We start from the raw sequence: 27,117 nt of genomic DNA on the forward strand, positions 1-27,117 counted from the left end.
GAATAGGTTCTTAAAGCTGAATGGCTGCAGTTAAAGGAGACGCTATCTGTTGGCGAAAGGGCAATGGAGGCAGTTTTTGACTGGGTAGTTTCGCATTAGTTATGGTAAGCAGGCTTCTCTGAAAAGTTTCCATATTTGAGGCGCCTGGGTGGCTCAGTCGGTTGAGCATCCGACTTCAGCTCAGGTAACGATCTCGCCGTCCGAGAGTTCGAGCCCTGTATCAGGCTCTGGGCTGATGGCTCAGAGCCTGGAGCCTGCTTCCGATTCTGTGTCTCCCTCTCTCTCTGCCTCTCCCCCATTCATGCTCTGTCTCTCTCTGTCTCAAAAATAAATAAATGTTAAAAAAAAAAAAATTTAAAAAAAAGTTTCCATATTTAATTACATATTTTAAACAATCATTACAATAAATCAGTTTCCCACCCTGTGTGGTATTTTCAGATTTGTTTGAATGGAAATATAACCAAAACACAGCAAGCTTAATTAACATCTCTGTCCCCTTTTTTTGCTCCTGATCCCACTGTACTCACTAACACAGGGCTTGGCACCTTTCCTCATCCTGACTTTTTAGCAGATGAGCAAGGTTGCAGAGGTCTAAAAAGGTTGCTCAGCTCTAAAATGTCAAAGTTTGCTTTGATTTTTCCATCCAACATGTCACAAAGGAAGCTGCCGCTGAGCCTGACACAAGAGTTGGTACTCAAAAATGTGGAATAAATTAGGTTGAATGGGGTGATTAGAGGATTAATTAGTGGATTAAAAAAACAATGAAGACCTTTTGTGGAGAAGGCAGTATTGCTGCATGATCAGTAATCAGGAGCAGGGTTCTCTAAAACCTTTCTGCAACCATTTATTTACAAACATTTTAAACAGTTACTATAAGATACTTTAAAATTTTAAACAGTTAATAGAAGAAAAATTTGAAGTGAACTGTTTATGACACTAAAAACTTTTTAGGAAAAGACATTTTAAAAAGCAAAGCTGGGAATCAAATTCCCTTATGACTGCAAGTCTCTAGTTAAACTATCTTTTTTCTGTTGATGTTATTGGCAGTATTTGCATTTTATTCTTCTGACATACACTTCTGTGAGCCAGAAAAGTAATTTAGCAACTCTATGAAAATTTCTTGAGATTGCTGCTGTCTGAGAAATCCAGTGAATTTTTCACAAGGAATTGGTTTTTATTCAGCTTCCCTCTCTCCCTGAGGTAAGTAAACAAGTGGCGTCGTCTCCTCCATGTGACCTTGATCCCATACTTCTCCTCAGGAGTGTCTTTAACTAGAACAGGCCCAGGCCCTGGGGTCTTGGGAGTACTGGTGTGAAAGGAGCCACTTGGAAGGCTATCTTCCCTCTGATCTGGGGGAATGGGCCCCTCCTTCACAAACGAAGACTCTGGGGTCTGAATATCAGGTGGAATGAACACGTAAGGTAAGTTTTGAAGTGTATGTGTGGACAGCTCCCCACAGCTTTGAGGACTGAGCACTGGAACTAAGGGCCTTCCAGAAATGCACTTTTCTGACTGATTGGCGCACTCCCTGGTTAAGGGGATCCCAAGTGTGGCTGAACTGGAAGACGGGGGGCTCTCAAATGTTAGATGTGGAAACTTGGAGGTGATGGATTTCCGACTTGAAAGTCTTGCCTGGTTTCGGTGATGGTGTTTCTGGTTCATTGGGAACCAGCTTTCTCCTGTTGTATCAAACTGAGGTGAAACCTAAGTAAGAATCAAAAACAAAAACCAAAAAGAAGTGAGGAGGGCTAGGTACCAGGTATGAACCTGAAGGAGGAAACTACATCCAAAGACCAGAATCTAAATGGGGGCCCATTATAGTAATGGACACAAAACAAAACATCTGTCTAATGGGACATTAAGAGAAAGGGATAGGAGGTGTGGGCAAGTTACTCAATCTGGTTTTCCATTTCCTCATGTGTAAGAAAGGGGACAATGCCACCTTCACGTTATCACACCACATGGCTGCAATTTGCTTAATTATCTTTAAACCTTGAGGGCAGAGATGGGCAGTGTTCTTCGCCTTTGATCCCCAGCACCCAGCAGAGTGCCTGGCACCAAGAAGGCCCCCAGGAAAGTGAATGGATGGATGCAAGAATAGGGAGTAGATGGACAGCAACTGGCCTAAGACCTGGCACGTGATGAGTTCTCAATAAATGCTCACTCCTCTTCTCATCCACAGGATTCTAGCATTTCAGTTTCTTCTACAACTCCGAAGCAAGTATTATGGTTCTTCCTAGCAATCCTGAACAAGTTTTATTAATCAAGCACTCTTACGTGGAGATTTTTGCTTTTGTCTGGCCCTTGGCTATACCACCTCCCTGAAATATAGTAGTTCTGTTCTCTTCCCAGCGCTTCAAAACTGTCAAAACACAACATGCCATGGTGCACCTGGGTGGCTCAGTCGGTTGAGCAACCAACTTTGGGTCAGGACAGGATTTCACAGTTTGTGAGTCTGAGCCCCAATCAGGCTCACTGCTGTCAGCACAGTGCTGGCTTCAGATTCTCTGTCCCCCTCTCTCTCTGCCCCTCCCCTACTCATACTCTCTCTCTCTCTCTCTCTCAGAAATAAACAAATATTTAAAAACAAAAAATAGGACACGCCATTTTCTATGAAACAGTAAATATAGTGCCTAGCTAAATATTTTACCTCTCACATGAAGCTCAGGGAATAATCTCATTGTTTACTCATTCTGCCATTTGTCTGGCTTTTTCACCCAGCTACTGGTTAATGAAACTTTTATACTGAACTCTTTAAGAAGAATGTGGGGGGAAAGACTCCAATTCCAACCAGCCCTCAGCTTGAACTTAGAAAAGATATATACCAGAGAAGACGGCTGATGACAAAAAGAGTACATTGCCTCCTTGTCCCTGCCCCATGAATCTTATTCCTTGGAGGCCCTGGTTCAAGGGGCAGAAGAGTCAGCATCCTGAGAAGCCTAAATGAGCAAAAGTCAAAGTTAGAATCCCATGGCCTACCCAGGAAGTGATGGTGTTGTGGTCAATGGGCTTGCTGGCCACCTGTCTAGTGTGAGTGATGGGAAGTTGTGTAGATCCGTAGTGGTGTTTGGGGCCCTCCAGTGGTGGTTGTTGGAATAGCAGCTGGGCTTTCTGGAACCCTTGGCGGCGTTTTTTTCTGGGAGGCATCAATAGGTGAATGAAGAGCGGTTAATAACCACATCATGCTAGCTGTAGTCAGGTCGGGGTACAGGCTCCGATTCCGACCCATGCCTGCAGAGAAGAAACAAAAGCTGGGAAAAAATAATTCCGATGATTCCGTCCCCAGCTCTTCCTCATACTCTGCCAGCCAGTTCTATCAACCACCATTCCTACCTCAATACTTTGAGGGGCACAGCTTCCTATTCCTACACCAAGTAAAAACACGGTAGTTCACATTCAACAACATTCAGTCAATGAACAATTGACCAAGCACGTGTTGAGTGCCATGCTGGGTGCTGGGAATTTAAAGATGAAGAACCATTGATTCTACAAGCATTTATCAAGTGCCAAGTACTTGTAGGGACTCATAGGTGAGACTGTCCCTTTCTTCAATGAGCTGAGAGTCCAGCAGGGGGAGAGAGACAATTACAATAATGAGGAGAATGCTTCCACTCATTCCAGAGGAGGCTTTTAGACTTTCTAGAGAGGATGATATCTGACCTAGTATAAAGGGCTACAGAAAGCCAAAAAGCAGACAGGGCAAGGCCCTCTGGGCTGCGGAGCAGCACATACAAAGGCCCAGAGACTTGAAAGGGCACTGTGAATTCAGGGTATTGCAGACTATGTAGCCAGACACAGGGTATGAAAAGATGAATATAGGAACTGAGAGGCTAGACCTGGTGTCAGGGTCAGATAAGAAAAGCCAGGAGTGCCACAGGTGTTTGGACGTTAGCCTAAGGAATCACCGAAGATTTTCAAGCAGAAGGATGTGATCACACCTGGATTTTTTTCTTTAACTTTTTACTCCAGATAATTTTGAACATACACAAAAGCAGAATGAATAATATAATGAGCCTCCAACAACCATCAACCCATAGCCAATCTGGATGCATCCATGCCCTTTATCCACCTCCCTACACCTATATTATTTTGAAGAAAATATGACATTCCCAGTCTTTGTACCATTCCCATGAATAAACCTTACATATATGTATTCTTTAACATTATTACATATCCAGACATGTTCAATTTTTTCAGCAGTTTCATAAATGTCACAGTTGGTTGTTGTCTTTTAGACAGATCATCCTGGCAACCGTGGGAAAGGAGAGAAGTACCCTGGAAATACAGGGACCAGTTTAGGAGGTTTTGCTATGTTACTTAAGTGAGAAACGATGAGGCCTGAATCTGGGCTGTGTCAGTGGAGATGGGAGGCTAGAGACAGAGGCAGGATCAAGGATCAAGAGGACCCACAGAGTAATAAAAAGTCTGAAAAAAGTGTCCACGGACTCTAGTAACCAGATCAACTTTAATAAGAACTTCATCAGTGGAAGAGTGAGTGGGAAAGATGTTTGAATTCAACAGAGCAGTGAATGGGAGGAACAGCCGGGCATCCTGGAAAGTCTGGCAATAGGGCAGACTGGCCATTCGTGATGCATACATACAGCCAACAATCAAAAGTAACCTGCTCTGATTTATATCACTAGGCCGTGGAAATATAGGGAAAGCAAAAAGGAAGGACAAACTCTACCTCAGCAGCTAAACATTTTTAGGGAGAACACAGGTAATACATACATCTACTTGTTCATTCATTCGGCCACTCAACAAATATTTACTGAGTACCAACAGTGCTCCTGGTGCTGGAAATATATGCCAGAGAACAAAATGAAATCCCCACCCTCATGGTGCTTACATCCTAGTTAGGAAGTGACTATGGAGAAAAGTCAAACAGGATAAGGGGTTGAGCCTACTTAGTGCTCCTTTAGACAGGGTTGTCAGGGAAGGTAACTGAAAAGGTGATATTTGAGAGGTGCCTGGGTGGCTCAGTCAGTTAAGCGTCCAACTCTTGGTTTTAGCTCAGGTCATGACCTCACAGCTTAGTGCAAGCCCTGCATCGGGTTCTGTGGTGACGGTGCGGAACCTGCTTAGGATTCTCTCTCTCCCCATCTCTCTCTGTCCCTCCCCTATTGCACTGTTTCTCTCAACATAAATAAACTTTAAAAAAAAAAAAAGTGATATTTGAGCAAATACCTGAAATGAAAAAAGGAGAATAAGCAATCAATAGAAAGGCAGAGTGAAGAATACTGCAGGCTTCGAGAACAGTAAATCCAAATATCACAAGGTGAGAATATGTCTGATTTGTTCAAGAAACAGTAAGGTCAGCATGGCTGAACTGGAGAGCAGTAACAGATGTGAATGGGTTCACAGGCAAGGTTAAGGACTCCAGACTGAATTATTCCTAGAGTGATAGGAAGCCACCACAAAGCCCTGGACAGGTAAGGGACATAATGTGATTTACACTTTTCAAAGATAACGTGAGGTGGTTTGTGAGAAAAGGTGTGTTGGGGAGTGCGGGTGTGGAGAAAGGCAGCAGGACAACCTAAAGAGTTGCTACAGGAGTTCAGGGGAGAGTTGACAGCAATAGCAATGGCTCCAGTCAAAAGTGGTGACATTAGCCAGCCTGCAATGGACACTACGGTGCTCAACAGCAACCCTATTATGTTTCCTTCATCAGCTCATTATCCGCAATGATTATCTTAAGATGTTTCCACTTTCAGGGACACTTGGGTGGCTCAGTCGGTTGAGCATCCTACTTTGGCTCAGGTCATGATCTCGCAGTCTGTGAGTTCGAGCCCCGCGTCAGGCTCTGTGCTAACAGCTTGGAGCCTGAAGCCTGCTTCGGATTCTGTGTCTCCCTCTCTCTCTGCCCCTCCCCTGCTCATGCTCTGTCTTTCTCTGTTAAAAATTAAAATAAACATTAAAAAAAAAAGATGTTTCCACTTTCTTAAAACTTCAGAACTCCCATTCTCTCTTTTTAAAATAAATAAATAAATAAATACTTATTTATTTTTAGAGAGAGAGCACGAGAGGGGGTAGGGGCAGAGAGAGAGAAGAGAGAACGTCCTCAAGGAGGTTCTGCACTCAAGGGCCCCATCAGGGGGTTTAATCCCAGGAACCATGAGATCATGACCTGAGCCAAAATCAAGAGTCGGGTGCTTAACTGAGCCACCCAAGTGGCATTTCTCTTCTCTCTTAACAAATGACCTTACTTTCTACTTCCAAGGAAGCCGGGAGACACCAAAGAAAATATTCTCACTTTCCAGAAACCAAACATACAAACCTATATAGATCCATATCCATCCTCTTTATGTGACAATCACAGATCAGTCCCTTCACTATCTAACACCTTGCCCTCTGGCTGTGCCTCAGAACATTCCTTACTCTACACCTTTCTTAGGCAATCGGTTCACACCTAAAAGTGGGTGACTTAAGTATTTATATATTCAGCCTAGAGTTCTCCACGCTCAGGACCCATATACCTGCTGCCTACTTGACAGCAACCAGAGGACTCAAATGCACCTCAAAACCCAATACGTTTAAAACTGAATTCGTGATCATTTCCCCTGCACCCGCTCCACAGGTGATTACCTTCCAAGGCCCTTGCTCAGGGAATGGTATCACCGTTCATGTAGTGATGCAGCCAGAAACCTTGACATTTCCCTCCTGTCTCCCCATCCAACAGCACCAAGCCCTGACGATTTTACCTCTTAAGTAGGTCTTCAATAATGCCCCTTTCTCCCCTGTCACTCTCTTTCTCTCCCCACCACCCTTCAATTCCAACAATTCTGATCCGGAGTATTGTAATAGCCTAAGTGGTCTACCCTAATCCACTCCAAAATGCCCTGAATGCGTCATCTGATCTTGACTCACTTCTGCTTAAAATGTTTGATTTCTGGATAAGGACCAAATTCCCCCAGTTCTGGCTAAGGTCCTACTTCCTGTGGCTCCAGCTTCATCTCACACCACACTCCACTCAGGCCTCTTAGCTCAGACTCCTCAGATGGTCTTCAGCCTTTGTACCTACCAATCTTCCTCCCACCACCTCCTTGCACACCTTAATCCTTTTGGTTTGAGGGTTTCACTCCTTTCTTTGCACAAAGACATCAGATCTCCCAACAAGCTTCAGTTCGGAAAAGCCTTTCCTGACCTACCTAAGGTAAGATCTTATTGTAGATACTCAGTTATCAGTGACCTCTAATTTATCCCTTCACAGCTGTAATTCTCCTTTTGCTTATTTGATTCTTCAAAACCGTCTGTTCTGTCCTCTCTTCCCATTACAGGTACCCAGGGTAAGAAAAGAATCTCCGCGGCCACTGTATCCTAGCAGGTCCTGGCACATAGTAGGTGCTCAACAAAATTTCTTGACTACATTAGTCAAAGAGCTTTATGGTGTGGAATTTAAGATGTTGGAAGCTGAAACGAGATGATAGGCTAGGCGACTAGTCGAGATAGCTAGCCGATCGTTAGGTGAATGGAGTACGGTGTCCCCTTACGGGGAAGCCAAGGCCTCAGAGATTTTGGAAAAGGCCAGAGGGAGGCGGGAGGAGCGGCGTCGGGGGCGGGATCAGGGTAGGGACCGGGAACACGCGAGGGAACGCAGGCCGAGGGCCCCGGCCGTCCCCGCCCGCCCCCCGCCGCGGGAGCCCTCCGGGCCGCCCACGGCCACTCCCTCCCCACGAGCCGGTAGCCGGTCCGCCTTACCCGCCCGGCGGCTTCCCGGCCTCAGCTGCCCTCAGCCGCCTAGACGTTCAAGCCCGGAACGCGGAGACAAGGGCGGCCGCCGATTGGCGACGCTCCGTCACGTGACCGCAACGCTCCGCCGGCGCCAATTTCAAACAGCGGAACAAACTGAAAGCTCCGGTGCCCGACCCCACCCCCGGCCCCCCGGCCCGGGACCCCTCCCCTCCCGGGATCCCCCGGGATTCCCCACCCCTCCCGCACCGCCGGGGACCCGGCCGGCCTGGCGCGAGTCCCTGTCCGGGCCCCTGGCTCGGCCCCCAGGTTGGAGGAGCCCGGAGCCCGCCCTTGGAGCCACAGCCGAGCAGCGGCGGCGGCTGCAGTCGGGAGGTGAGCGGGGGGCGGAGGAATGGAGTCTGAGGCCCGGCCCGGGCAGAGGCAGGGAGCCCGGGCCCGGGCGCCGAGGTCAGGGGGTCTAGCAGCAGGGCACGCGACCCGAGTGGAGGTTTGGGGCCACACGGAAACCAGGGCTGAGAGAGGGTGCAAACTTTTTCGGCATCCAACCTCCTGGCCTAGTCCTCACTCCTTTCTCAAAGCACCTTTTTGCCTTCCCTGGAAGTTTGACCTCTGCACCCTGCCCACAACCTTGAGAGGGCTGCTGGGGTGGCCTACCTTTTTAGGCAGACTGGCTGGGATGAAGACTGGCTTTATTCTGCATTAAGTCAAAGACAAACCTGTCCACACCCTCCCCTGCTCCCAGGCGCTCTCACCACTAAGCAACACTGCCTCCGCTCCACCCTTTTCCAGGGCCCTTCTCCTGGATCCTGAGAACCTGCAAGATTTCTCTGGTCCGGATGGGCAGTGGTGTCGGAGGGGTCACTCTGGAAGTCCCCTAGGTTAGATAAAGTGTTGGCAATGATAAGAAAAGACTGGTCAGAGAGTAGGAGGCAAAATTAAGCCTTAGACCAGGAAGATATCTTTTGGGGATGGGGAAGGAATAATAATATCTACTGTTTGGCAGGGGGGGAGAGGGAGGCCTGAAGAGATAGGAGGTAGAAGTAAAACTGAGATTTTAAAGTAGAGGAAACCTGGTTATAAAGGAAAGGGAGGGGGGCAGAGCGGAGAGGGCCTATGAGCTCTAAGCAGACAGCAAATGTCATAGGGGTGTCACAGTCATTTTCAGGGAGATAGATGTCCTAAAACAACCCATTCCTCTGTCAAAGTGCCTCTAAATAGGATTGCACAATGTTACATGACAGCAGAGTATCCTGTGTATCTATCTATTTTCCTTAACATTGCAAAATCACCTTAGCATATTGATGATAGCGCATTCTATTGGTCAGGAGATAATGGATTATAGTCTTAGCTGTGGAAGAGAAATTAAGCAATACAGTAGCATGCTTAGAAAGTTAAAATATGAATAAGCACATGCAAGCTCTAAAATGTCACTATATAAATAATTTGTAAATTGGTACAACACGGTGGTTATATACTTAATACTACTATATTGTATATTTGAAAGTTGCTAAGAGAGTAGACCTTAAAATTTCTCATAACAAGAAAAAAAAATTGTAACTGTGTGTGGTGATGGATGTTAACTAGACTTACTGTGGTGATCATTTCAGAATACACACAAATATCGAATCATTATGTTGTGCACCTGAAACTAATGTGTCAATTCTATCTCAATAAAAAATAAAAGTACAATAAATAAATAAATAAATACATAAATACATAAATTGTAAATTGTGAAAGAAAGATGAACTTTTTATCAATGCAAGGTTAATGGCCTGGGAAATGAATAACACCATGGGCCTTGAATAGAGCAATTTCGTCTTGAGATTTTGTGAAGGAGGTGATGGCATGAGAGCAAGATTACAATCTGCCTTTCTCTCCCCTCCCCTCCCCTCCCCTTGCTTCCCCTCCTTTCCTCTATGGGCACTGATCCTTTTATTTATAACTAAGATGCTATAAACATATACCAGCTTTATCAACCCTAAAATAGATTATGGGAGCAGAGTTTTGTCAGGACTCCTAAAATTGCCAATGTCCTCCTATTCCAGCATTCCTGTCCCTACAGTCGCTACAAGTGATCTGTATTATAGGAGGCAGTGATAGAAACTTCCACATTTTTGTAACTGTCCCACTCGTTTCTGTAGCCAAACATTCTTAAGCTTCCAGAAGACTTTTGGCCATGTTGACCTACATTCAACCCAATCCCACTTTCCCCTTTTGAAATGCTTCAGTTTTAGCCTTGTTTTGTCGTACAACTCATCTCCTCGTTGTCTGAGGTCTTTATGAGGCCCAGAGATCATTAACCTGGGCACATGGGCTCATGTTTTTCATCATGGAAAGAGGAAAACGCCTTTCTCTAACAGAACCTCCTTCTCAGCCTAACAAATCTCTGACATCCTGCTGTTCCTTACACTTTCCAGGGTCTATACTTGTGATTCTCAATGGAGAGTGAAAGCACAGATTCATAATGAAAACCAGCCCCCATCGGCCACTGATTCTGAAAAGACGGAGGCTGCCCCTTCCTGTTCAGAATGCCCCAGATGAAACATCAGGAGAGGAACTTAAGAGGCCCCCTGCCCAGCAAGAGCCTGGTCAAGCCTCCAAGGAGGCAGCAGAGTCCAACTCTTGCAAGTTTCCAACTGGGATCAAGATTATTAACCACCCCACCATGCCCAACACCCAAGTGGTGGCCATCCCTAACAATGCCAATATCCAGAGCATCATCACAGCATTGACCGCCAAAGGAAAAGAGAGTGGCAGCAGTGGGCCCAACAAATTCATCCTCATCAGCTTTGGGGGAGCCCCCACGCACCCTTCAGGACACCAGCCTCAAGCCCAATCCAGCAATGATCCCAGGAGGACAGAAGTGGTCACTGAGACCCTGGGACCAAAGCCTGCAACTAGGGATGTGAATCTACCTAGACCACCTGGAGCCCTACCTGGGCAGAGATGGGAGAGCTGTGGTACGTGGCCTGCAAGGCAAAGGAGTGAGGAGCCCAGCCTTTCCTTTCTGGTAGCAAGGACCGCAGTCCATCACGTTGATACCTAACAGGCACCTAGCCTGAACCAGGGGAGCGTCTTGTCTTTCTTCATCTCGAATCCTTGACCCAGATCCTTTGGGCGCCATCAAAAGTGCCCCAAGTATAATTTAGCATCTCTACTACTTTCTTCATATTAGAAAAGGATGTTTATTTTTTCTAGTTATCTTTCTCATTGACCATATAAGGAAATAAGAATCTTTCTCCATTTTAATAAAGGAGAAAACTGAAGCATGAGGAGGAAAAGTGACTTTCTTTGTGCCAATACCCAGTAACTCTTTTGTAAGGTTACCTTGACTGATTGTAAGGCTCACTGAAATGCAGCTTGAGCAATGCTCCTGAATTTCTCCTGAAATCCATAATAGGGCAGAGTATCTGAGGGCCACATTAGATTGAGCATGTGTTCCCTGTCCCTAAGGGTAGAGGTCTTAGAGAGCTGCTCCCTAACCACCGATTTCAGTGGGCCTGCCAGGCACTGGACCGGGCAGCTAAGTGGCATCTCGGATTGTTTCCCCTCTAGCTGGCGGTGAGGCAGCAGGCTGCACTCTCGACAACAGCTTGACCAACATCCAGTGGCTCAGAAAGGTGAGTTCTGATGGACTGGGCTCCAGCAGCATCAAGCAAGAGACGGAGGAAAAGGAGAATCGTCACCTGGAGCAGAGTCAGGTAAAGGTGAACAGTTCTGTCACTCACTAGGGAAGTCAGGGCCAGTGCAGAAAATTTCTAAGAAGGGAAATGGATCAAGTGGCCTGTGGAGAATTTCCAGGTTCCGGTATTAGCATTTCACTTACTGTGATTCTGCATAACTTTTGAGCTACCTACCTTTCTGCCTGGAATCTTTTTTTTTTTTTTTTTTGCCCGGTCTCTGAAATTTCCTTGAGGGCAGATTCCCCTGGCTCACTCTGTATTCCATTAACATGAAGTTTAGTACTCTGCCCTTAGCAGGTACTTAGTAGGTATTCAGGAAATGATGAAGAGATCTTAGTGTGGAAAGCCACTTGAACTTTAAAGAGACACCCCCAACAGCATGAAAGGAATGGAGCATTTTTAACAAGATAGATTTATTAGAAGATACAGTAAATAGCAAATAAAGTGAGTGAGGTGTGAATTTTAAATACTTCCCCAGCAATCAAATTTGATTTGGCCCAGGCTTGTTTTTCACAGTTACCACATTGTTGCATACATCCTTAAATCATTCATTCAACAACCTTTATGAAAGTGAAAATTTGCATGGATGTGTGGATAAGTAAAAACTCAGCTGTTTGCTTCAAACTTGTGCACTTTCTAAAGTTAGAGCTCCGTTTTTTAAAATGTAAATGATCAGCTCTTTGCCTAAGACTTAGCCAGATGTGTGTTTTGCAGACGTTTGTCTATCCCATGCTCTTGGGAATATGTCTCTCATAGAAACACTGAAAAGAGATAGTTTTATTCACATCACATTAGTAGAATGCAGACGAAGACCTTGGTCTCCTGACCCCCCCCACCAGGTCTGAAAGATGGGTACTGGACTTCCACTTATTATTGGACAGTATATTCGACAAAATGAACAGTGACAGAGAAATGGCTCCACATTGTCTAGGGACATCGCTACCGTTCCTAATCCTAAAATTTGATTCTATGGAATAGTGGTCTCAGATGAGTTGGTTTCTAGTATAATTCTGCAGGTTAAAGTTTTCTCTAGGGAATGTTCTTAAGGGGCCCCGGGGAGGTCTTATGAACTCTTCCATGTCATTCCTTTTTCTCCTTGCCTTTGGCTTCTCATAACCCTCAGGTTGAGGAGCCCCCGGGAGCATCAACTTCCTGGCAGGACTCTGTGTCTGAGCGGCCACCGTATTCTTACATGGCCATGATACAATTCGCCATCAATAGCACCGAGAGGAAACGCATGACCTTGAAAGACATCTATACTTGGATTGAGGACCACTTCCCCTATTTTAAGCACATTGCCAAGCCAGGCTGGAAGGTACATAACAACCCATGACAATCCATAGCAACCAAAGTCAAGGTCACTCTGAACCCGCAGTTTGTCTACACAGATGTGCAGCAGTTCTGTGTCTGGTACTCTGAGGAAGCAGTTAAATGCAAAGGAAGCTGGAATTATAAACAATTGTATCTTTTAGACTGTGACTTGATCCTGCTGAATCCAGGCAAAAAATGGTCAACAACAGCTCTGCAAAGCACTTCATTGGTCCCTACCTAAATGGAGTCTCTCCAGTGTAACACTAAGCCTACGTTTGCGCTACATTGAAAGGCAGCTGGAGTGACTAAGTAGCAATGAAAAAATGCTGTCTTTGAGCCTCGTGACCTGAGATTCACCTCCTATAATGTCACATGTCATCTCCAGAAGGCAGGGACTTTCTCTTCATTGTACTTATGGGAACACTGAGGTCCTTTGGAGTTGCTGTAGCTTACTCCACACTGTCAGAGCTACAGTGTTGATTTTCTGACAGGTGGGCAACTCCAAGCAAGGGTTTTTTGTTTTGTTTCCTCCACAGAATTCTTAACTGCACTGTCTTACCTCAAAGAAATTTCCTAGTTTCTTAGTTGCTTTACTTACCTATCTTGCTACTGATTGCTTCATAGCCTCCATACCCTTTCCTTGCTGCTGACAGCCATCCAGTTCTTTCCTTTATCACCAGCTGATGGCTTTGTGGACTGATGGCTTGATGGCCCAGCTTGCCAGCTCTGCAGTGTGGAGCAGCAGGGGAGAGAGTCGCCAATAGGCGAGATCATGAGGATCCTGCTGGCCACAGTGGGGGAGGCCTGAGGCTGCTTTCAGCCTCAGGAAACATCAAAGGTGATAATTCAGAAGCTGAAATAGCTGGTAACTAGTTGTCTTTCTCTCCTTCCAGAATTCCATCCGCCACAACCTTTCTCTCCATGACATGTTTGTTCGGGAGACATCTGCCAATGGCAAAGTCTCCTTTTGGACTATCCACCCCAGTGCCAATCGCTATTTGACATTGGACCAGGTATTTAAGGTGAGTGTCCTGGCTTCATCTCAATAGGGCCAGAGTTGGTCATCATAATATCCATCTCAAAAGGAAACAAGTCCTCCTTGTGATGATCTTACCCGGCCAGGGCCGAGTTAAAAGCCAGCCAGCCCAGAGGTGAGCTGTATAAAACTAGCTGAATTCAGTACAGTTGACAGATACCAAATGACACACTTCTGTGCCAGACCAGGCCGTGGAGGAGACCGCTTTGATCCAAACAGAGGACTACTCTGGGCAGTGTTTCCCTAACTGCCTTGCGGATAAGAATTGCCTGCCACCTGTTAAAAAAATACAGCTTCCCAGGTCCCTCCCTGGGGGCTTCTGACTCAGTGGGTCTGGAACGGGGCCAGGAATACATATTTTTAACAGGCATCTTGGGTGATTCTTACAGAGAAAGTCTGGAAAACCATTTTAAAAGAGCCCTTCTTTAGCCTGGAGACCAGAAATTGAGCCATGAGAACCTCTTTTCAGAAATGATTGTTTGGGGATTTCAGGGTGCCCATAGGCCGCTATCAGCTGTAACTGTTCTCCTGGGAGGGGAAGTTGTCCCGGGTGGCCCTCAGCATCAAACAGAAATAGCTGTTTTTCCCGACCTGGTCAGATTGGCCACGCTGGTGGTAACTTCATTTCATTTCTTTCCCACAATGCCTGACCGCCACCAGCCACTGGACCCAGGGTCTCCACAATCGCCTGAGCACTTGGAATCAGTAAGATTCTTTTCCTCCTGGCTCGGGGCTTGGCCTTGTTTTCCTTTCACTGCTCAGCATGACTTTAGTGGACAGGGGAAGGGAGCCTGGGGCTGTGTGACTTCCAGCCCTGAAGGCAGAGCACCCCTGAGCTTCTGGGAGTAAGGAAATTTATACCGCCACCTCATTCCCCCACCAGCTTCTGCCCACTTCCCTCCCCTCCCCGCACCCCACGCTCTGGGCATGACGAAGGTTCACTGAGCAGAGCGGGGTGTGGCAACAGGACATGCCACGGGCTTCGTGCAAGATGGCAACCACAAGTGCATGGCATGGGCCTGGCAGGTGGCAGTTTTCTCTCTTCCTTTTCTACCTGGCTTTTCTTTGTCGCTCCTAGAACAACACGCGTTAGCATCCCCCGGGGGTGGTGAGGACACCCAGATGAGGTGGTAGGACTGTCCTGCCATCATAGATCTGTGTGCCGTCCACCTCTTCCCACTAACCAGGCTTTGGAGACAGTGCTCACCTGCATCTGCCCCAGACGGCCTTTTCTTTCTGGGCCATCGGTTAGCTCGGTGCACAGTCCCAGAGCAGCTGGTGGGTTCTCCTGGCTTCTCCCCCTGCCTTATTAACCCAGGTTTCTTTCTCTCCCCATCTGCCACAAGCAGCAGCAGAAACGACCCAATCCTGAGCTCCGCCGGAACGTGACCATCAAAACTGAACTCCCACTGGGCGCACGTTAGTATGGGAGAGTGGGCATCAGGCTAGTCCTTGCTCTGGGGGCGTGTTTTGAGTCTGAGCCCAGAGAAGGAGAGCAAAGCTCCTGGGATTGAGAAGGGGTTTATCCCTGGACCCCTGCTCCTGATCTCCCCTGTTTCCTCTTAGGGCGGAAGATGAAACCACTGCTGCCACGGGTCAGCTCATACCTGGTACCTATCCAGTTCCCGGTGAACCAGTCGCTGGTGTTGCAGCCCTCAGTAAAGGTGCCATTGCCCCTGGCAGCTTCACTCATGAGCTCAGAGCTTGCCCGCCATAGCAAGCGGGTCCGTATTGCCCCCAAGGTGAGTGGCTTCGGTTTTTCTCCAAGGAGAGACCGCAGTCAATTAAAAGTGTTGGACCTCTAGTTTGCAAAGCACTCTGCTAAGTGTTCCTTGAGAAGTTTATAAATCTATATGGGTAGACAAGGCATAAATACAAAGGAAAATTCAAGAGCATTAGAAGAGCTAAAAAAGAACTTGGATTACAATATGAGTGGTGTCAGAAGACCCATGAATACCTAATGAGTTTATAAGAATTCAGACCAGGGGGATTATGATAGATGGGCTGGGATGGGTAAGGAAGAGTTCACAAAGGAAGTAGGTTTTAGAAAGACATACATTTGGATAAACAGGTGTAGCAAGAGCATTCTAATTGGCAGTGCCATGGAGGCAGGAGATGCCAGTTTATACCTAGTAACAGCAGAGTGATTGGGTCGGGTTTTCATCCTTGGTACTATTGACATTTAGGGATGGATCATTCTTTGTTGGGGGTGGACAGGCGTGGTCCTGTGTGCTGAGGGATCTTTTTTTTTTTTTTTTTTTAATTTTTTTTTTTTCAACGTTTTTTATTTATTTTGGGGACAGAGAGAGACAGAGCATGAACGGGGGAGGGGCAGAGAGAGAGGGAGACACAGAATCGGAAACAGGCTCCAGGCTCTGAGCCATCAGCCCAGAGCCCGACGCGGGGCTCGAACTCACGGACCGCGAGATCGTGACCTGGCTGAAGTCGGACGCTTAACCGACTGCGCCACCCAGGCGCCCCTGTGCTGAGGGATCTTTAGCAGCACCCCGTGTCTCTTCCCACTAAAATGTGTCTGGACATTGCCAAATATCCCATAGGGAGCGGAAGAGTGCAGATATGGCCCCTGGCTGAGCATCAGTGGTCTAGCTTCAGGAGAAGGTGAGGAGCCGTATCTTGATGGGCTATCAAGTGTGGACATAGAGAAGGATTTGTGAGCAAGAGCTCTCCTTTAATAGAGCAGAAGAAAAGGCCCTCCCTGCCTCCTCCACTGAGATGGCAACAGCATGGGCTCTGGAGTTCAGAGAGACTTGGCTTTGCTTTAGTTTTGTTTTTGTTTTTTTATTTTTTTTAACTTTATTGAGAGAGAGAGAGAGAGAGAGAGAGAGAGAGAGTATGCATGTGCGAGCGTGGGAGGAACAGAGAGAGAGGGAGACTGAGGATCCCAAGCAGGCTCTGTGCTATCAGCGTGGAGCCTGACTCAGGGCTTGATCTCACAAACTGTGAGATCGTGAGCTGACCTGAAATCAAGAGTCAGACTCCACCAACTGAGCCCCTATTTTTTTTTTATTTAAAAAATACTTTTTAAATATACATAAAATTATACATACTACCATAAGTCATTTTACCTAAATGTATCCATATGACTGTAGCACATATACTGTTCTTGTTTTAATGCAGTCTTTTTTTCTTCATCCACATCCCCCCTGCTGACATCCCCCCCTGTTGACAATTTAGTATGCTGGCTTTTATAATTTATCCATGCTCTTAGTGTACCATACATACATCTTGCCATAGCCATTTTATATAGGCACATACAACACGCAGAACATTAAAAACGGGATCTCGTTGCACTTTTCTGCCACATGGAAATTCTTCCAATTCATTTGGCATTGGCTCTAATTCATTGTTTTTTAATGGCCACCTAACATTCTACTGTGTGGCTATGCCAAAAATTTTCCAGCCATTCCACTTTTATGGGTACATTTTGCTTCTAGTTTTTTTTTGCCCTATGAACAACACTGCAGGAAATATCCTTGCAAGTATCTTTCTTACAAGTGCTTGTATTTCCATGGGATAGAAAACCAGACACGAAATTCCTGAGTGGAAACGTGTTACCAATTTTATTAAATATTGCTAGATATTGGTTTCCAAAATCATATACAGTATTTTACGTTTCTACCAGCAATATATGACAAGACCTGTATCTTTGCCAGCAGTCGGTATAGTCTTTTAAATATTTGCCCATCTGCTATATATAAATGATATCTCCTTGTTTCATTTTATCTTTCGTTGCTTATCGGTAAGTGTGAGTACCTTCTTATTATGTCGGGTCACTTGGAATTGTTCACTATCAGATACTTATTTATAGGCTTGGCCCATCTTTCTATGGGGTTTTGATAATATGTGAAAATTCTTTGTTATTAAAATACTAACTTCAGTCTTTTATGCTGAAGATACTTCTTTTACTTCTGTTGTTTGTTTCTTTGTTTATGGAATCTCTTGCCACAGTAAGATTTTAAGTTTTTATGTAGTCAAATATGTCTCTCTTCTCTTTTACAGCTTCTGGGTTTCCAGTCTTGCTTAAGAAGGTCGCACCCACCCTCAGATTGTACATGTAGTCTCCTAGATTCTCTTTCAGGATTTGTATGGTTTTACTTCTTCTATTTAAGTCTTTGTACATGGTATGAAACAGGCATCCAATTTTATTTTCTCTCCGATGGGTACTAATTATACCAGCACCATATTAAATGCTCTTTTACTCCCCGGAATTGAACCACCGCCTTCATCCTATATTCTCCTATTTAATAGTTTGTAAAACTTTAAAAAGACAAAAAAGAGGAACAGCACCAGCATGTGTCTTGCTTTAGCCAGGATCTTGTGTCCCGCCTGGTGACCGGGTTGAATCTCAAGGCCTGGAGAGCTCTGTCTCACCGTATCCCTGCTTCACTTGCAGGTGCTGCTAGCTGATGATGGGGTAGCCCCTCTGCCCACCTCAGGGCCTGTGCAAGAGGACAAATCCCTGCTTGGAGAAAGGCTGTCTCCTCTGCTTCCAGTTCAGTCCATCAAGGAGGAAGAAATCCAGCCCGGGGAGGAAACGCCACTCTTGGGGAGACCCATCAAAGTAGAGAGCCCGCCCTTGGAGGAGTGGCCTTCACCATGCCCGTCTGTCAAAGAGGAACTGTCGCACTCCTGGGAGGGTTCATCCCACTCTCCCACCCCGAGGCCCAAGAAGTCCTACAGCGGGCTCAAGTCCCCAGCCCGGTGTGTCTCAGAAATGCTCGTGATCAAACGCAGGGAGGGACGAGAGATGAGTCGGTCTCGCAGAAAACAGCACCTCTTGCCTCCCTGTCTGGATGAGCCTGAGCTACTCTTCTCCGAGGGCCCCGGGGCTTCCCAGCGAGCCACAGAGCTCACTTTGCCTGCAGTGTCCTCCGAGCCCACCTCCCGGCTTGGCTCCTGCCAGGAGGAGGGAGGACCCTTTAAGACACCCATTAAGGAGACACCGCCCATCTCCTCCACCCCGAGCAAGTCTGCCCTCCCCGTGACCCCTGAATCCTGGAGGCTCACACCCCCAGCCAAAGTAGGGGGCCTGGATTTCAGTCCGGTACAAGCCCCCCCGGCTGCCTTTGGCCCCCCGCCTGATTCCCTGGGGCTAACAGATTTTAGCACCACCCCACTGAAAAGTATCCCACTCTTTGACTCACCCCGAGAGCTCCTCAATTCAGAGCCCTTTGACCTCACCTCTGACCCCTTCAGCAGCCCTTCCCCTTCAGATATGGAAGTCCCGAAGCCGGGCTCCCCCGGGTCACAGGTTGCCAGCCTTTCAGCCAACCGTTCTCTGACGGAAGGCCTGGTTCTGGACACAATGAATGACAGCCTCAGCAAGGTCCTCCTGGACATCAGCTTCCCTGGCCTGGAGGAGGACCCTCTGGGCCCTGACAGCATCAACTGGGCTCAGTTCATTCCCGAGCTGCGGTAGAGGCCTGACCTTACCCTTGCTGCCCAAGCCCTCCGCACTTCCAGGAGCTCGTGCACCTGGGCCATCCAAGCCCTCTGAGTGAGGACAGCAGGCAGGGACCGTCCGCTCCTCTAGCTCCACTTTGCCTGCTTATGCCAAGGCAGATGTCACGCCGTGGCCACCACTGGGCCCTCTGCAAGCCGCGAGGGCCTGGTGACTGGTCCCTGGGCCACCTGATGCTCCCCAAGAAAATCTGACTCCTCACTCTTCCTGCTAGGAGCTGAAGGGTGAGAACAGCAAAAGAAAGGGTGAACCCCCCCCCCCAAACTGCGCCTGTGCCCAGTAGTCCCCCACCTTCCCTGCTCCTTGTAAATAGTGTATATTCTCCAAATTAACCTCTAATTATAAATATAAGCTTATTTCCTTAGATCATTATCTAGAGACTGCCAGAAGGTGGGTAAAGTAACAAGGGGTTTCAGTTTGCTTCTGTTCCTTGCTTTTAATTCCCAGAGAAGGGAGGACCTGCAGTGCATGGTTTCTTCCAGGCCTGGGGTACTTGCCTCAAGGGCTCTTCACTGTAGGCACCCAGACAAGCAGATCTGCTTCCTAGGGTCCCTCTTATTGCCCCTCCCTCCCACCTTCCCACATTTCCAAGTCAGCTTTCCTGCACAAAGAAATCCTGGTAAAAGGTAAAAAGGTCTCGTAATGGGTCAAGAGTTGAATTGGGGGTGGGGAAATGGATGCATCTGAAGCAAAGAATGGGTGTCCAAATGTGCTCCCGAGAGATGTTTCTCTGATAATATCCCTAATCATGCCAGAGAGACTAGCATTGCCAAGAACTTGGCCCAAGGCTTGAGAAGACTAAAAGGGCCCTGTCCTGCCCTGCCTAGCTTCCTTAGCTCACTCACACCTCAGCTTTGCAAAGAGCCACCCTAGGCCCCAGCTGACCACATGCATGTGAGCCAGCTCAAGAACACTACCATAATTCAATAAAATCCAGGGTGGAAGTGTGGTCTCTGGTGCATCGGTGTCTGGTCCCTGAGGCATAAGGAGGGGTTGGAGAAGAACATGGGAAATATTGGGCATGGTGGTGACAAAGAAGAGGTAAGGCCTAAAGCTGAGAAGAAGCAGGTGAAGGAGAGTGCTAAGGGTTTTGGCCTGGCCTGCCTCCCACACGGCATGGGCACACATTTTTAGCACAGAAACTGCCAGCTTTCTCTTTAGAACCCCTGAAACTGATGGTTAACTTAGGCCTTTTAGAGATCTCTAAGGGAAAGGCCTGCAGAGGGGCAGGACCCTCCCCTCCTGCAGGATTAGGGAAGGATGGGCACAGTTTTAGATGCCTCATGGCCACCTCCACCCTAATCCAGGGCCTGGAAATCAGCCGGCCCTCCCGCTTTTCTCTTCCTGCCCTTCTAGGCAAGCCCTTCCCAGAAGCCCCTCTGGTTACCATCTTTTGCAATCAAAACTTAGGAGTCCTATCCCATGCCTGTCTCGCCTGAAAGGCAGCCAGGGCCCAGGGGACTGATGAGTGCTCCCAGGGAGAGGTAAGGGCCTCCTCCTGCGACACCATCCAAGAAACATCACCATAGCAACCCCAACAGCAAACAATGCTGCCAGGAAAGTCTTCCCTTACCAAGCTGCTCCTCCTGGCAGTCAGGCCCAGAAGAGGAATGGCCAGTAGCCCACAGAGACAACCCAGAGGGCGGAATAATCCACTCCATGTCCAAGAACCTTTCTTACAGGTAGGAGGTGGGGCCCCATCTCCACAGCCTATCTGTTTGCACCCTGCTGGACTGAGTCCTCCCCCTGGGATGGGCCATACTTTCCTCTGGTCAGTAGATGTGGCCCAGAGCTCTCCACTTACTTCCTCTCTTAATCCTGTACTACTGTGAACACAGAGCTCAGAGCAGAGGAAAGGAGGTGCCTGGTTATTACACCTCCCAGCCCCACCTACTAGGGTGATGCTGTGGAAATGACAGAGGAGTGGGCCCAAGAGACAGGTGAGCTTTTAGGATCAATAAAGTCCTAGGGTGGAAAGGAGGGAGAAGCACTTTAGAAGAGCATATATGATAAGTAGTGCAGACAGATGGCTCGAGTCCCAGCTCTGCCACTTGGGTGAGCTATTTGCCCTCATTATGTCTTGCTTTTTGCATCTTTGAGATGGGACAGTAACAACGCTTGCTCACAGGGTTATAGGGTTAACTGAGTTGTAGATGTATTTAGCACAGTGTCAATACATATTTGCTACTGTTTATTTCACGGGAGGTGGGACACAGAAAAGGGAAGGAGGCAGCCTTCTAGATATTTTCCATACTTGCTTGTATTTGGATGAGAAGTGAGGGAAATGCACCAATGACAGTAACAGGTCGAGTCCGGGAGAGAAGAGCACCTGGGCTGCATTCTCCCGAGAAAGCTTTTCCTCCTATGCGCGTTGCCGGGTAATGGGCACTACCCCTCACTCCACCCCCCACCCCACCCCCACCCCTCAGTATCCTCAGGCTTAGGAGCACCAGCTCCAGGCAGGGGTGCGGGAGAGCCAGAGCGCGGAGGATGTGGAGTAAAGAGTGGAGAGAAGGGAAATCAAAACCCAACAGACGGAGAGAGAGCGAAAGCTGAGGAATCCTACAGAGCGGACATAACTTCTGACGGCAGGGCAGGCGCGGAGAGAAGGGTTCCGGCCAGGCCACCGTGTCCTGATGAGAGTCCGGGGTCCGAGGAGGCCGGCAGCTTGTTGTCTCTGCGGCTGCTCCTGGAAAGAGAGGCCGAGCGGTCCCCCGGCACCCTTTTGTCTCTCCCTAGATGGCCCACGCCCGAGAGCCCCTCCTGACCCACCAACCGCGGGCCCGGCGTGAGTTCCTCCTCCCCAGTGAGCCCGGGGAGTGGCCCGGCTTCACCCGGCAGGCCTACCACCGGCTGGCCCTGAAGCCGCCGCCTTGCACCGAAACGAAATCCGAGGTGCGCCGCCGACTGATCCGCCCTTGGAAGGACGCGGCGCCGCACACGTGGGGCTTTCACACGTGGCTCGATGTGGGCCGTTTGCCAGCCACCTTTCCCACCAGGCCCGACAGGCCCTACGACAGCAACGTGTGGCGCTGGCTGACGGACTCCGGGGCCCACGGCCGCCCCCCAGCGGAGCCTCCCATCCCTCCTCCCTCCTGGATGGGTCCCAACAGCTTTCTGACCTTCATCTGCTGTACTCCCATCTTCGCGGACGACAACAGGAAAAACCAGGTGACCGTCAGGACGGTGCAGGAACTGAGGGAGCTGGAGAAACTCAAGCTGAGGAGTGAAGCAAGGGCACCTCCCCTCGACGCCAAGGGCAACATCCTGCCCTCGAGGAAGTTCAAGAAGTAAGAGGAGCTCCTTCCTCTCTCTGATTCCTGTTTTCTGATGACGCCTACCTTGGTACTCTGACCTTCACGCCTTTGGGCATCTGACAACTAAACTCTGTTTTAAGTGTAGCTGGAAGGAAGGTGTGGGAGCAAGAGAGGGGACAGCCAGGGGAGAGGCTTAACCGTTTAACTAGAATGCAGGGGATACAACTAGGTGCTTAACACCTGCTAGGCCCTGGCAGTACAGAGAGATGTCATCCAGTCCCTTCCTGCAGGGAGCTTATGAAAGGCAGAGACCTACCTACATGCATGGAAAGGCAGCTGACCATTCAAGCCCATGCGTGCTACATGCCCAAAATGTGACACGGATAGGGAATGTGGTAAGAACATCAATTACTAGTGGAAAGTCCTGAGATCTGGAGTCAGAGGTTTAGGTTAAAGTCCAGACTAGGCAAATTGTTTCGTTTTTCCAGACTCAATTCCATCCTTGATAAAATGGGGACAGTAAACACCATGTCTACCAACCTCGGTGAAGAGAAAATGGGTAATGAATATATGAGAGCACTATACAAAAAAACATGTTACTACAGAAATTCAGAAGAAGGAGGGGGTGGTGTGGGCTGGAGCATTCCCCCAGGAAGCCTTTGTGGGGAAACCAGGTAAAGGCTGGAAGGGTAGGAAGCCCTCAGAAAGGTAGAAAGAAGGGGGTAGAGGGTTGACTGGTCTGAGAAGAGGCAGCAGTGTGGAAGGAGTTACTGGAGTACCCAACAGCCCTTCCTCCCTGCCACTGTGGGAGCACACACAAATCTCCAGTCTAGTCAAGGGGATAAGAGGCAGGAAATGGAGTGGGGAATAAGGACAGAATATCTCAAATTCCAATCCCAAGGGCATTAACAGAAGCACTAAAGGGTTGGAGGGGAGGCTGTGGAGATTTTTGATTTTTTTTTTTTTTAATGCCAACAGTTGGTGATTTTGAGAGAAGATTATTCAGGACCTTGGCTTCTCTCTGCAGCCCTCGCAGTACAGATTATTGGTTGCTAGTATGTGCTAACACTAGGGATACAAAGGTGATAAAACTTAGATCACTCCTCAAAAAATAAAAATAAACTTCAGTGAAATAATAGTGCCAGATGTTCTAATCACTTGAGTTATATTACTTATACCCTCCCACTACCCCAGATAGAAACTATTACTATCAACCCCATTTTACAGAGGGGGCATCTGAAACGGAAAGGTCACTTATTTCGCCCAAGTTCATATGGCCAGTGAGTGGCAGAGCTGGGATTGGAACCTAGAGAGGTCAGTTTTAGAACTGTGTTCTTAACCTCTGTGCTCCACTTCCCCTCCTGTCTACCTGGGGAATCAAAGAAGTTCACAGCTACTCCTGATGTGATATAATGTTCTATAAAGACAGCATAAGAGAAATACAATTATCCATAGAAAGAGCTTAGCACAATGCTTGGCAAACAGGAAACCTGTGTGTGATGGTGGAAGCCTTGTGGGTTCAAGAGCCAAACACATCTTAGGTTGCAGTCTACCCAGCTCAATCCCAAACTTGCTATACAACAAAGAAACTTGACTTTCTTTAAGCCTGACTTCCTCAAGTCTGGATTGGAGATGTACCTGGTACCTTGCAGGGTTGTTAGAAGACAAAAAGGCACAATGCCTGGCGTAGAGAAGGGGGCTCAGTAAATCGTGTCATTAGTACACTGTCCCCGTGAGAGAAGGATCCTTGTTTCCCTCTGTTTGCTGCTGGAGGCCCAGTTCCTGGAGCCAGGAATGAGAGAGTCACAGGCAAGGTTTTGCTGTTCACGGGGGATGTGGTACCTGAGCTACGTGGACCTTGAAGAATGTGTACAAATTCACTAGGTGGGAACCAGACAGGATGGTGGGAAGAAAGGCCCATCCAGTCCTGTTATTCCTTTCGAGCAGTTCTCTAAGGCATTAAAATATAGTTAAAAATGTCTCTAGATCAGCGACCAAGCACATTTTGAACATGAGAGACCCAGAAAGGACTTCAGACAGGTCTAAGCTTCAAGAAGTCCATGATGTTGGTGAGAAATAGAACATTTATACATAAACTCATGATATTGCTGAGAAATAGAACATTTATACATAAACCCATGATGTTGAGAAATAAAACATTTATACATAAATAGAACATTTGTACATATACATAAACCCGTTTATGCATACATCAACTCTGGTTGATGGTACATACAATCACCTGGGTCTTTTTAAAAAATGTGTGAGACCCACCCATGAGATTCTAATTTACTTGGCCTTGGGGGTGTGCAGCTTGAGCACCGGAATTTGCAAAAGGCTCCTAGGAGTGATTCTAATGTGCAGCCGGGCCTGAGAATGTCTGATGTAAACCAAAGACAGTAAACAGGAGAACATCTACTGGACGAGGTGCAAAGCATGTTGAAACAGGAAATTTGCCACTATTCAACTATGTTTTTTAAAAGGTCCATTTCTCTCGGTTGAACCTAACACTACAGGCCTGTAGAAGAGGGAGCCATCAGATCAGGTGTCATATGGCAGCAGGTCAGAGCAGGAAGGGCTCTGAGACATCATCAAGTTCACCAGATGAGAAGGGGCCCTTGAGTTTCATTCTCTCTTCTTCCTGCTGGCACTGTGTTAGCAGAGGAAGTGGGACTGAAAGACAGAATCTGGATAATGAGATACACTGTGTAAAAAGGATAGGAGACTGACCATCTAAACAACATAATTTCACCATCTTAACACCAAACACACACACAGGGTGCATGCTATCTGGATAGGCCAATATCCAATCAGGAGGAGAGACAGAAGTGATTCCCTACAACCTGATCATTCGTTAGCTTGTGTTAGCTTAATAGAAACATATTGGCAAAACATGGCTTTATACCTCAGTCTCAGGATGCGCACGACAAATATACTTTCAGAATACAAATGCATTATTTTCTTGTGGCACTCACATCAATGACAACAGTTGGTCACCCTTTGCCACCATCAAAAATCTAACAGGATCCCAATGATGATTCTTTCTTATTTTGAATGATTTTAGTTTGGGATCATGATTGGTTAGCATTTTATTATTGTCATAAGTTGAAATGATTCAGATTTTTTAAAAAGCCTACAGAATTTTTAAAAGTATTCTCTACATCCAGTGTAAGGCTCGAACTCACAACCCTGAGATCAAGAGTCGGATGCTCTACCGGCTGAGCCAGCCAGGCTTCCCAAGTCCATAGAATTTTTAAGCATGATTTGATATTTAATACTAAGGCTTTTCAAAAAAATTTTTTTTCAAGAGGAACATGAAGAATTATAAATTTGGGGGCTTACCTTTGTAGCATTGTGAAAATAAACTTTGAGTAAGCTATGAAAAAAGCATCAAACTTTTCCTTCTTACTCCTTCCACCATGCCTGCATCCCTCTTTTGACCTCTTTGTTCTCTCCACACCCCTTTCCCCCAACAGGTACCGGCACATCTCAGCTGGTGGAAGGTTTGAGCCTGGAGGCCTCCAGCTCATGCCCAACCCACTTCCCAATGATTTCGCCAGGGGCTGGCCCTGCCCAAACCCTCTGCCTCATTACCAGGAGAAGGCGCTAAAACTGGCCTTCCTGCCTAGTGCACCCCTGAGCCAGGACCTCCTGAGGAATTACCAAACCCTGATAGAGAACTGGGTTGCCTTGCCCCTCTATCAACTCTCCAAGGCACAACCTGGTAAAACCTTAGTGAGGAAGACCAAGAGAAGACCTGGACAGAGCTAGTAAAGCCTCCAGCTGGGCAGGGACCACTGTGGGCTACAGCGTTCTCAACCAATGCACCTTCAACAAGAAGCTTCTGCAGAACAGAACCTCTGCACCATCCCTCCAACTGCAGGCCACCTCTGTCCCCCAGGCTCCTAGAGACTCTACTTAAACTCTAGATGATTATCTGTCTTCCTTGGAGGATGCTCTCATAGCAGGTGGGAGGATTGAATCAGGTAGAGCAGAGAGAGCAGAGGAGGATACAGCTTTTAGGGACAGAATGAGGAGTGGGGAGGAAGAAGGTGTGTGTGTGTGTGTGTGTGTGTGTGTGTGTGTGTTGGGGTGGGGGGAAAGGCACTGTAAGAAATGTGAATAAGAAATTACCTTTACTCCCATAATCCATTTGGAACAAAACCGGGATTGGTCAGGGTACAGGAAGCTTCTTAGACAAAATAACCTCAATTCCACACCTCCCTAGACCATTTTAATGTTGGACAGAGACCAGAAGCAACTCTGCTGGGTTGCAGTTCCCATGCAGGGTCTGGGGGAGCAGAGGTCAGGCCAAGGCTGGTGCTGGAAGATGGAAAAGTCAGGTCTGAGGAAAGCTGACCAGGTCTCCGTGGAGGAACAAGAGTACAACAAAGTGGAGATTTAAGGCAAAATAGTAGTCACCCCAGAGCATAATGTCAGGGCCTTGGGCCTATGTTGTGGTTGACCCCAAATGCCTCAGCTTTTGTCATGGGGGGCCAGAGGCAAAAGGCCTAGAGTAGAGACAGGCAAATCGGGTTGGTCAGAAATGTGCTGACCCCAGCTGGGGTGGATATTGGGTATGGGAAACCCAGTAGAAGGCCGCAGGGAGGTGGCTGGAAGGGGAGAAGTTGTATGGTGGGGGCCTACCTCACCTCC

General features: G+C 47.6%; 3 protein-coding genes and 1 long non-coding RNA gene across 9 annotated transcripts; 2 read left to right on the forward strand and 2 right to left on the reverse strand.

The window, feature by feature from the left end:
• Nucleotides 1-360: 360 nt before the first annotated feature.
• On the reverse strand, nucleotides 361-7,782 carry RHNO1 (RAD9-HUS1-RAD1 interacting nuclear orphan 1). 2 transcript variants are annotated; one of them, XM_058744044.1, is made up of 3 exons: nucleotides 7,699-7,782; nucleotides 2,980-3,231; nucleotides 361-1,704 (listed from the first exon to the last, which is right to left on the reverse strand). In XM_058744044.1, the coding sequence occupies exons 2-3, from the start codon at nucleotides 3,145-3,147 to the stop codon at nucleotides 1,108-1,110; spliced, it is 765 nt and encodes a 254-aa protein (XP_058600027.1). In that variant the 5' UTR covers nucleotides 3,148-3,231; nucleotides 7,699-7,782; the 3' UTR covers nucleotides 361-1,107. The 2 variants fall into 2 exon arrangements, with proteins under 2 accessions (XP_058600027.1, XP_058600028.1); XM_058744045.1 differs by having other exon boundaries at nucleotides 2,980-3,251; nucleotides 7,699-7,751.
• A 45-nt stretch (nucleotides 7,783-7,827) lies between these two features.
• Nucleotides 7,828-20,153, forward strand: FOXM1 (forkhead box M1). Of its 5 annotated transcripts, none has more exons than XM_058744041.1 (9): nucleotides 7,828-8,064; nucleotides 10,110-10,652; nucleotides 11,248-11,393; nucleotides 12,499-12,690; nucleotides 13,580-13,708; nucleotides 14,383-14,427; nucleotides 15,069-15,141; nucleotides 15,289-15,464; nucleotides 17,743-17,951. In XM_058744041.1, the coding sequence occupies exons 2-9, from the start codon at nucleotides 10,157-10,159 to the stop codon at nucleotides 17,908-17,910; spliced, it is 1,425 nt and encodes a 474-aa protein (XP_058600024.1). In that variant the 5' UTR covers nucleotides 7,828-8,064; nucleotides 10,110-10,156; the 3' UTR covers nucleotides 17,911-17,951. The 5 variants fall into 5 exon arrangements, with proteins under 5 accessions (XP_058600024.1, XP_058600023.1, XP_058600020.1 ...); XM_058744037.1 differs by lacking the exon at nucleotides 17,743-17,951 and adding an exon at nucleotides 18,137-20,153 and having other exon boundaries at nucleotides 7,834-8,064; XM_058744038.1 differs by lacking the exon at nucleotides 17,743-17,951 and adding an exon at nucleotides 18,137-20,153 and having other exon boundaries at nucleotides 7,837-8,064; nucleotides 15,072-15,141.
• A 290-nt stretch (nucleotides 20,154-20,443) lies between these two features.
• TEX52 (testis expressed 52) lies at nucleotides 20,444-26,403 on the forward strand. Its single transcript, XM_058744042.1, has 3 exons — nucleotides 20,444-20,886; nucleotides 21,944-22,494; nucleotides 25,938-26,403. The coding sequence occupies exons 1-3, from the start codon at nucleotides 20,752-20,754 to the stop codon at nucleotides 26,230-26,232; spliced, it is 981 nt and encodes a 326-aa protein (XP_058600025.1). The 5' UTR covers nucleotides 20,444-20,751; the 3' UTR covers nucleotides 26,233-26,403.
• Nucleotides 21,634-27,117, reverse strand: LOC131520176 (uncharacterized). The gene is made up of 3 exons (XR_009265964.1): nucleotides 26,596-27,117; nucleotides 22,327-23,001; nucleotides 21,634-21,893 (listed from the first exon to the last, which is right to left on the reverse strand). It is a non-coding gene; the product is annotated as an uncharacterized LOC131520176 (long non-coding RNA).

Source organism: Neofelis nebulosa, chromosome 8 (assembly GCF_028018385.1).
Source record: "Neofelis nebulosa isolate mNeoNeb1 chromosome 8, mNeoNeb1.pri, whole genome shotgun sequence".
NCBI classification, from domain to species: Eukaryota; Metazoa; Chordata; class Mammalia; order Carnivora; family Felidae; genus Neofelis; species Neofelis nebulosa.

Bases quoted from the DNA above. Each gene is read 5' to 3' on its own strand.
- RHNO1 (XM_058744044.1), bottom strand. From the start codon at position 3,147: ATGCCTCCCAGAAAAAAACGCCGCCAAGGGTTCCAGAAAGCCCAGCTG. The intron at 1,705-2,979 runs GTAGGCCATGGG...ATTCTTACTTAG, and splicing joins ACAACACCATCACTTCCTGG to GTTTCACCTCAGTTTGATAC.
- TEX52 (XM_058744042.1), top strand. From the start codon at position 20,752: ATGCTGCCAGGAAAGTCTTCCCTTACCAAGCTGCTCCTCCTGGCAGTC. The intron at 20,887-21,943 runs GTAGGAGGTGGG...GTCTCTCCCTAG, and splicing joins TCCAAGAACCTTTCTTACAG to ATGGCCCACGCCCGAGAGCC. The intron at 22,495-25,937 runs GTAAGAGGAGCT...TTCCCCCAACAG, and splicing joins CCCTCGAGGAAGTTCAAGAA to GTACCGGCACATCTCAGCTG.
- FOXM1 (XM_058744037.1), top strand. From the start codon at position 10,157: ATGAAAACCAGCCCCCATCGGCCACTGATTCTGAAAAGACGGAGGCTG. The intron at 10,653-11,247 runs GTACGTGGCCTG...TTTCCCCTCTAG, and splicing joins GCAGAGATGGGAGAGCTGTG to CTGGCGGTGAGGCAGCAGGC. The intron at 15,142-15,288 runs GTTAGTATGGGA...GTTTCCTCTTAG, and splicing joins TGAACTCCCACTGGGCGCAC to GGCGGAAGATGAAACCACTG.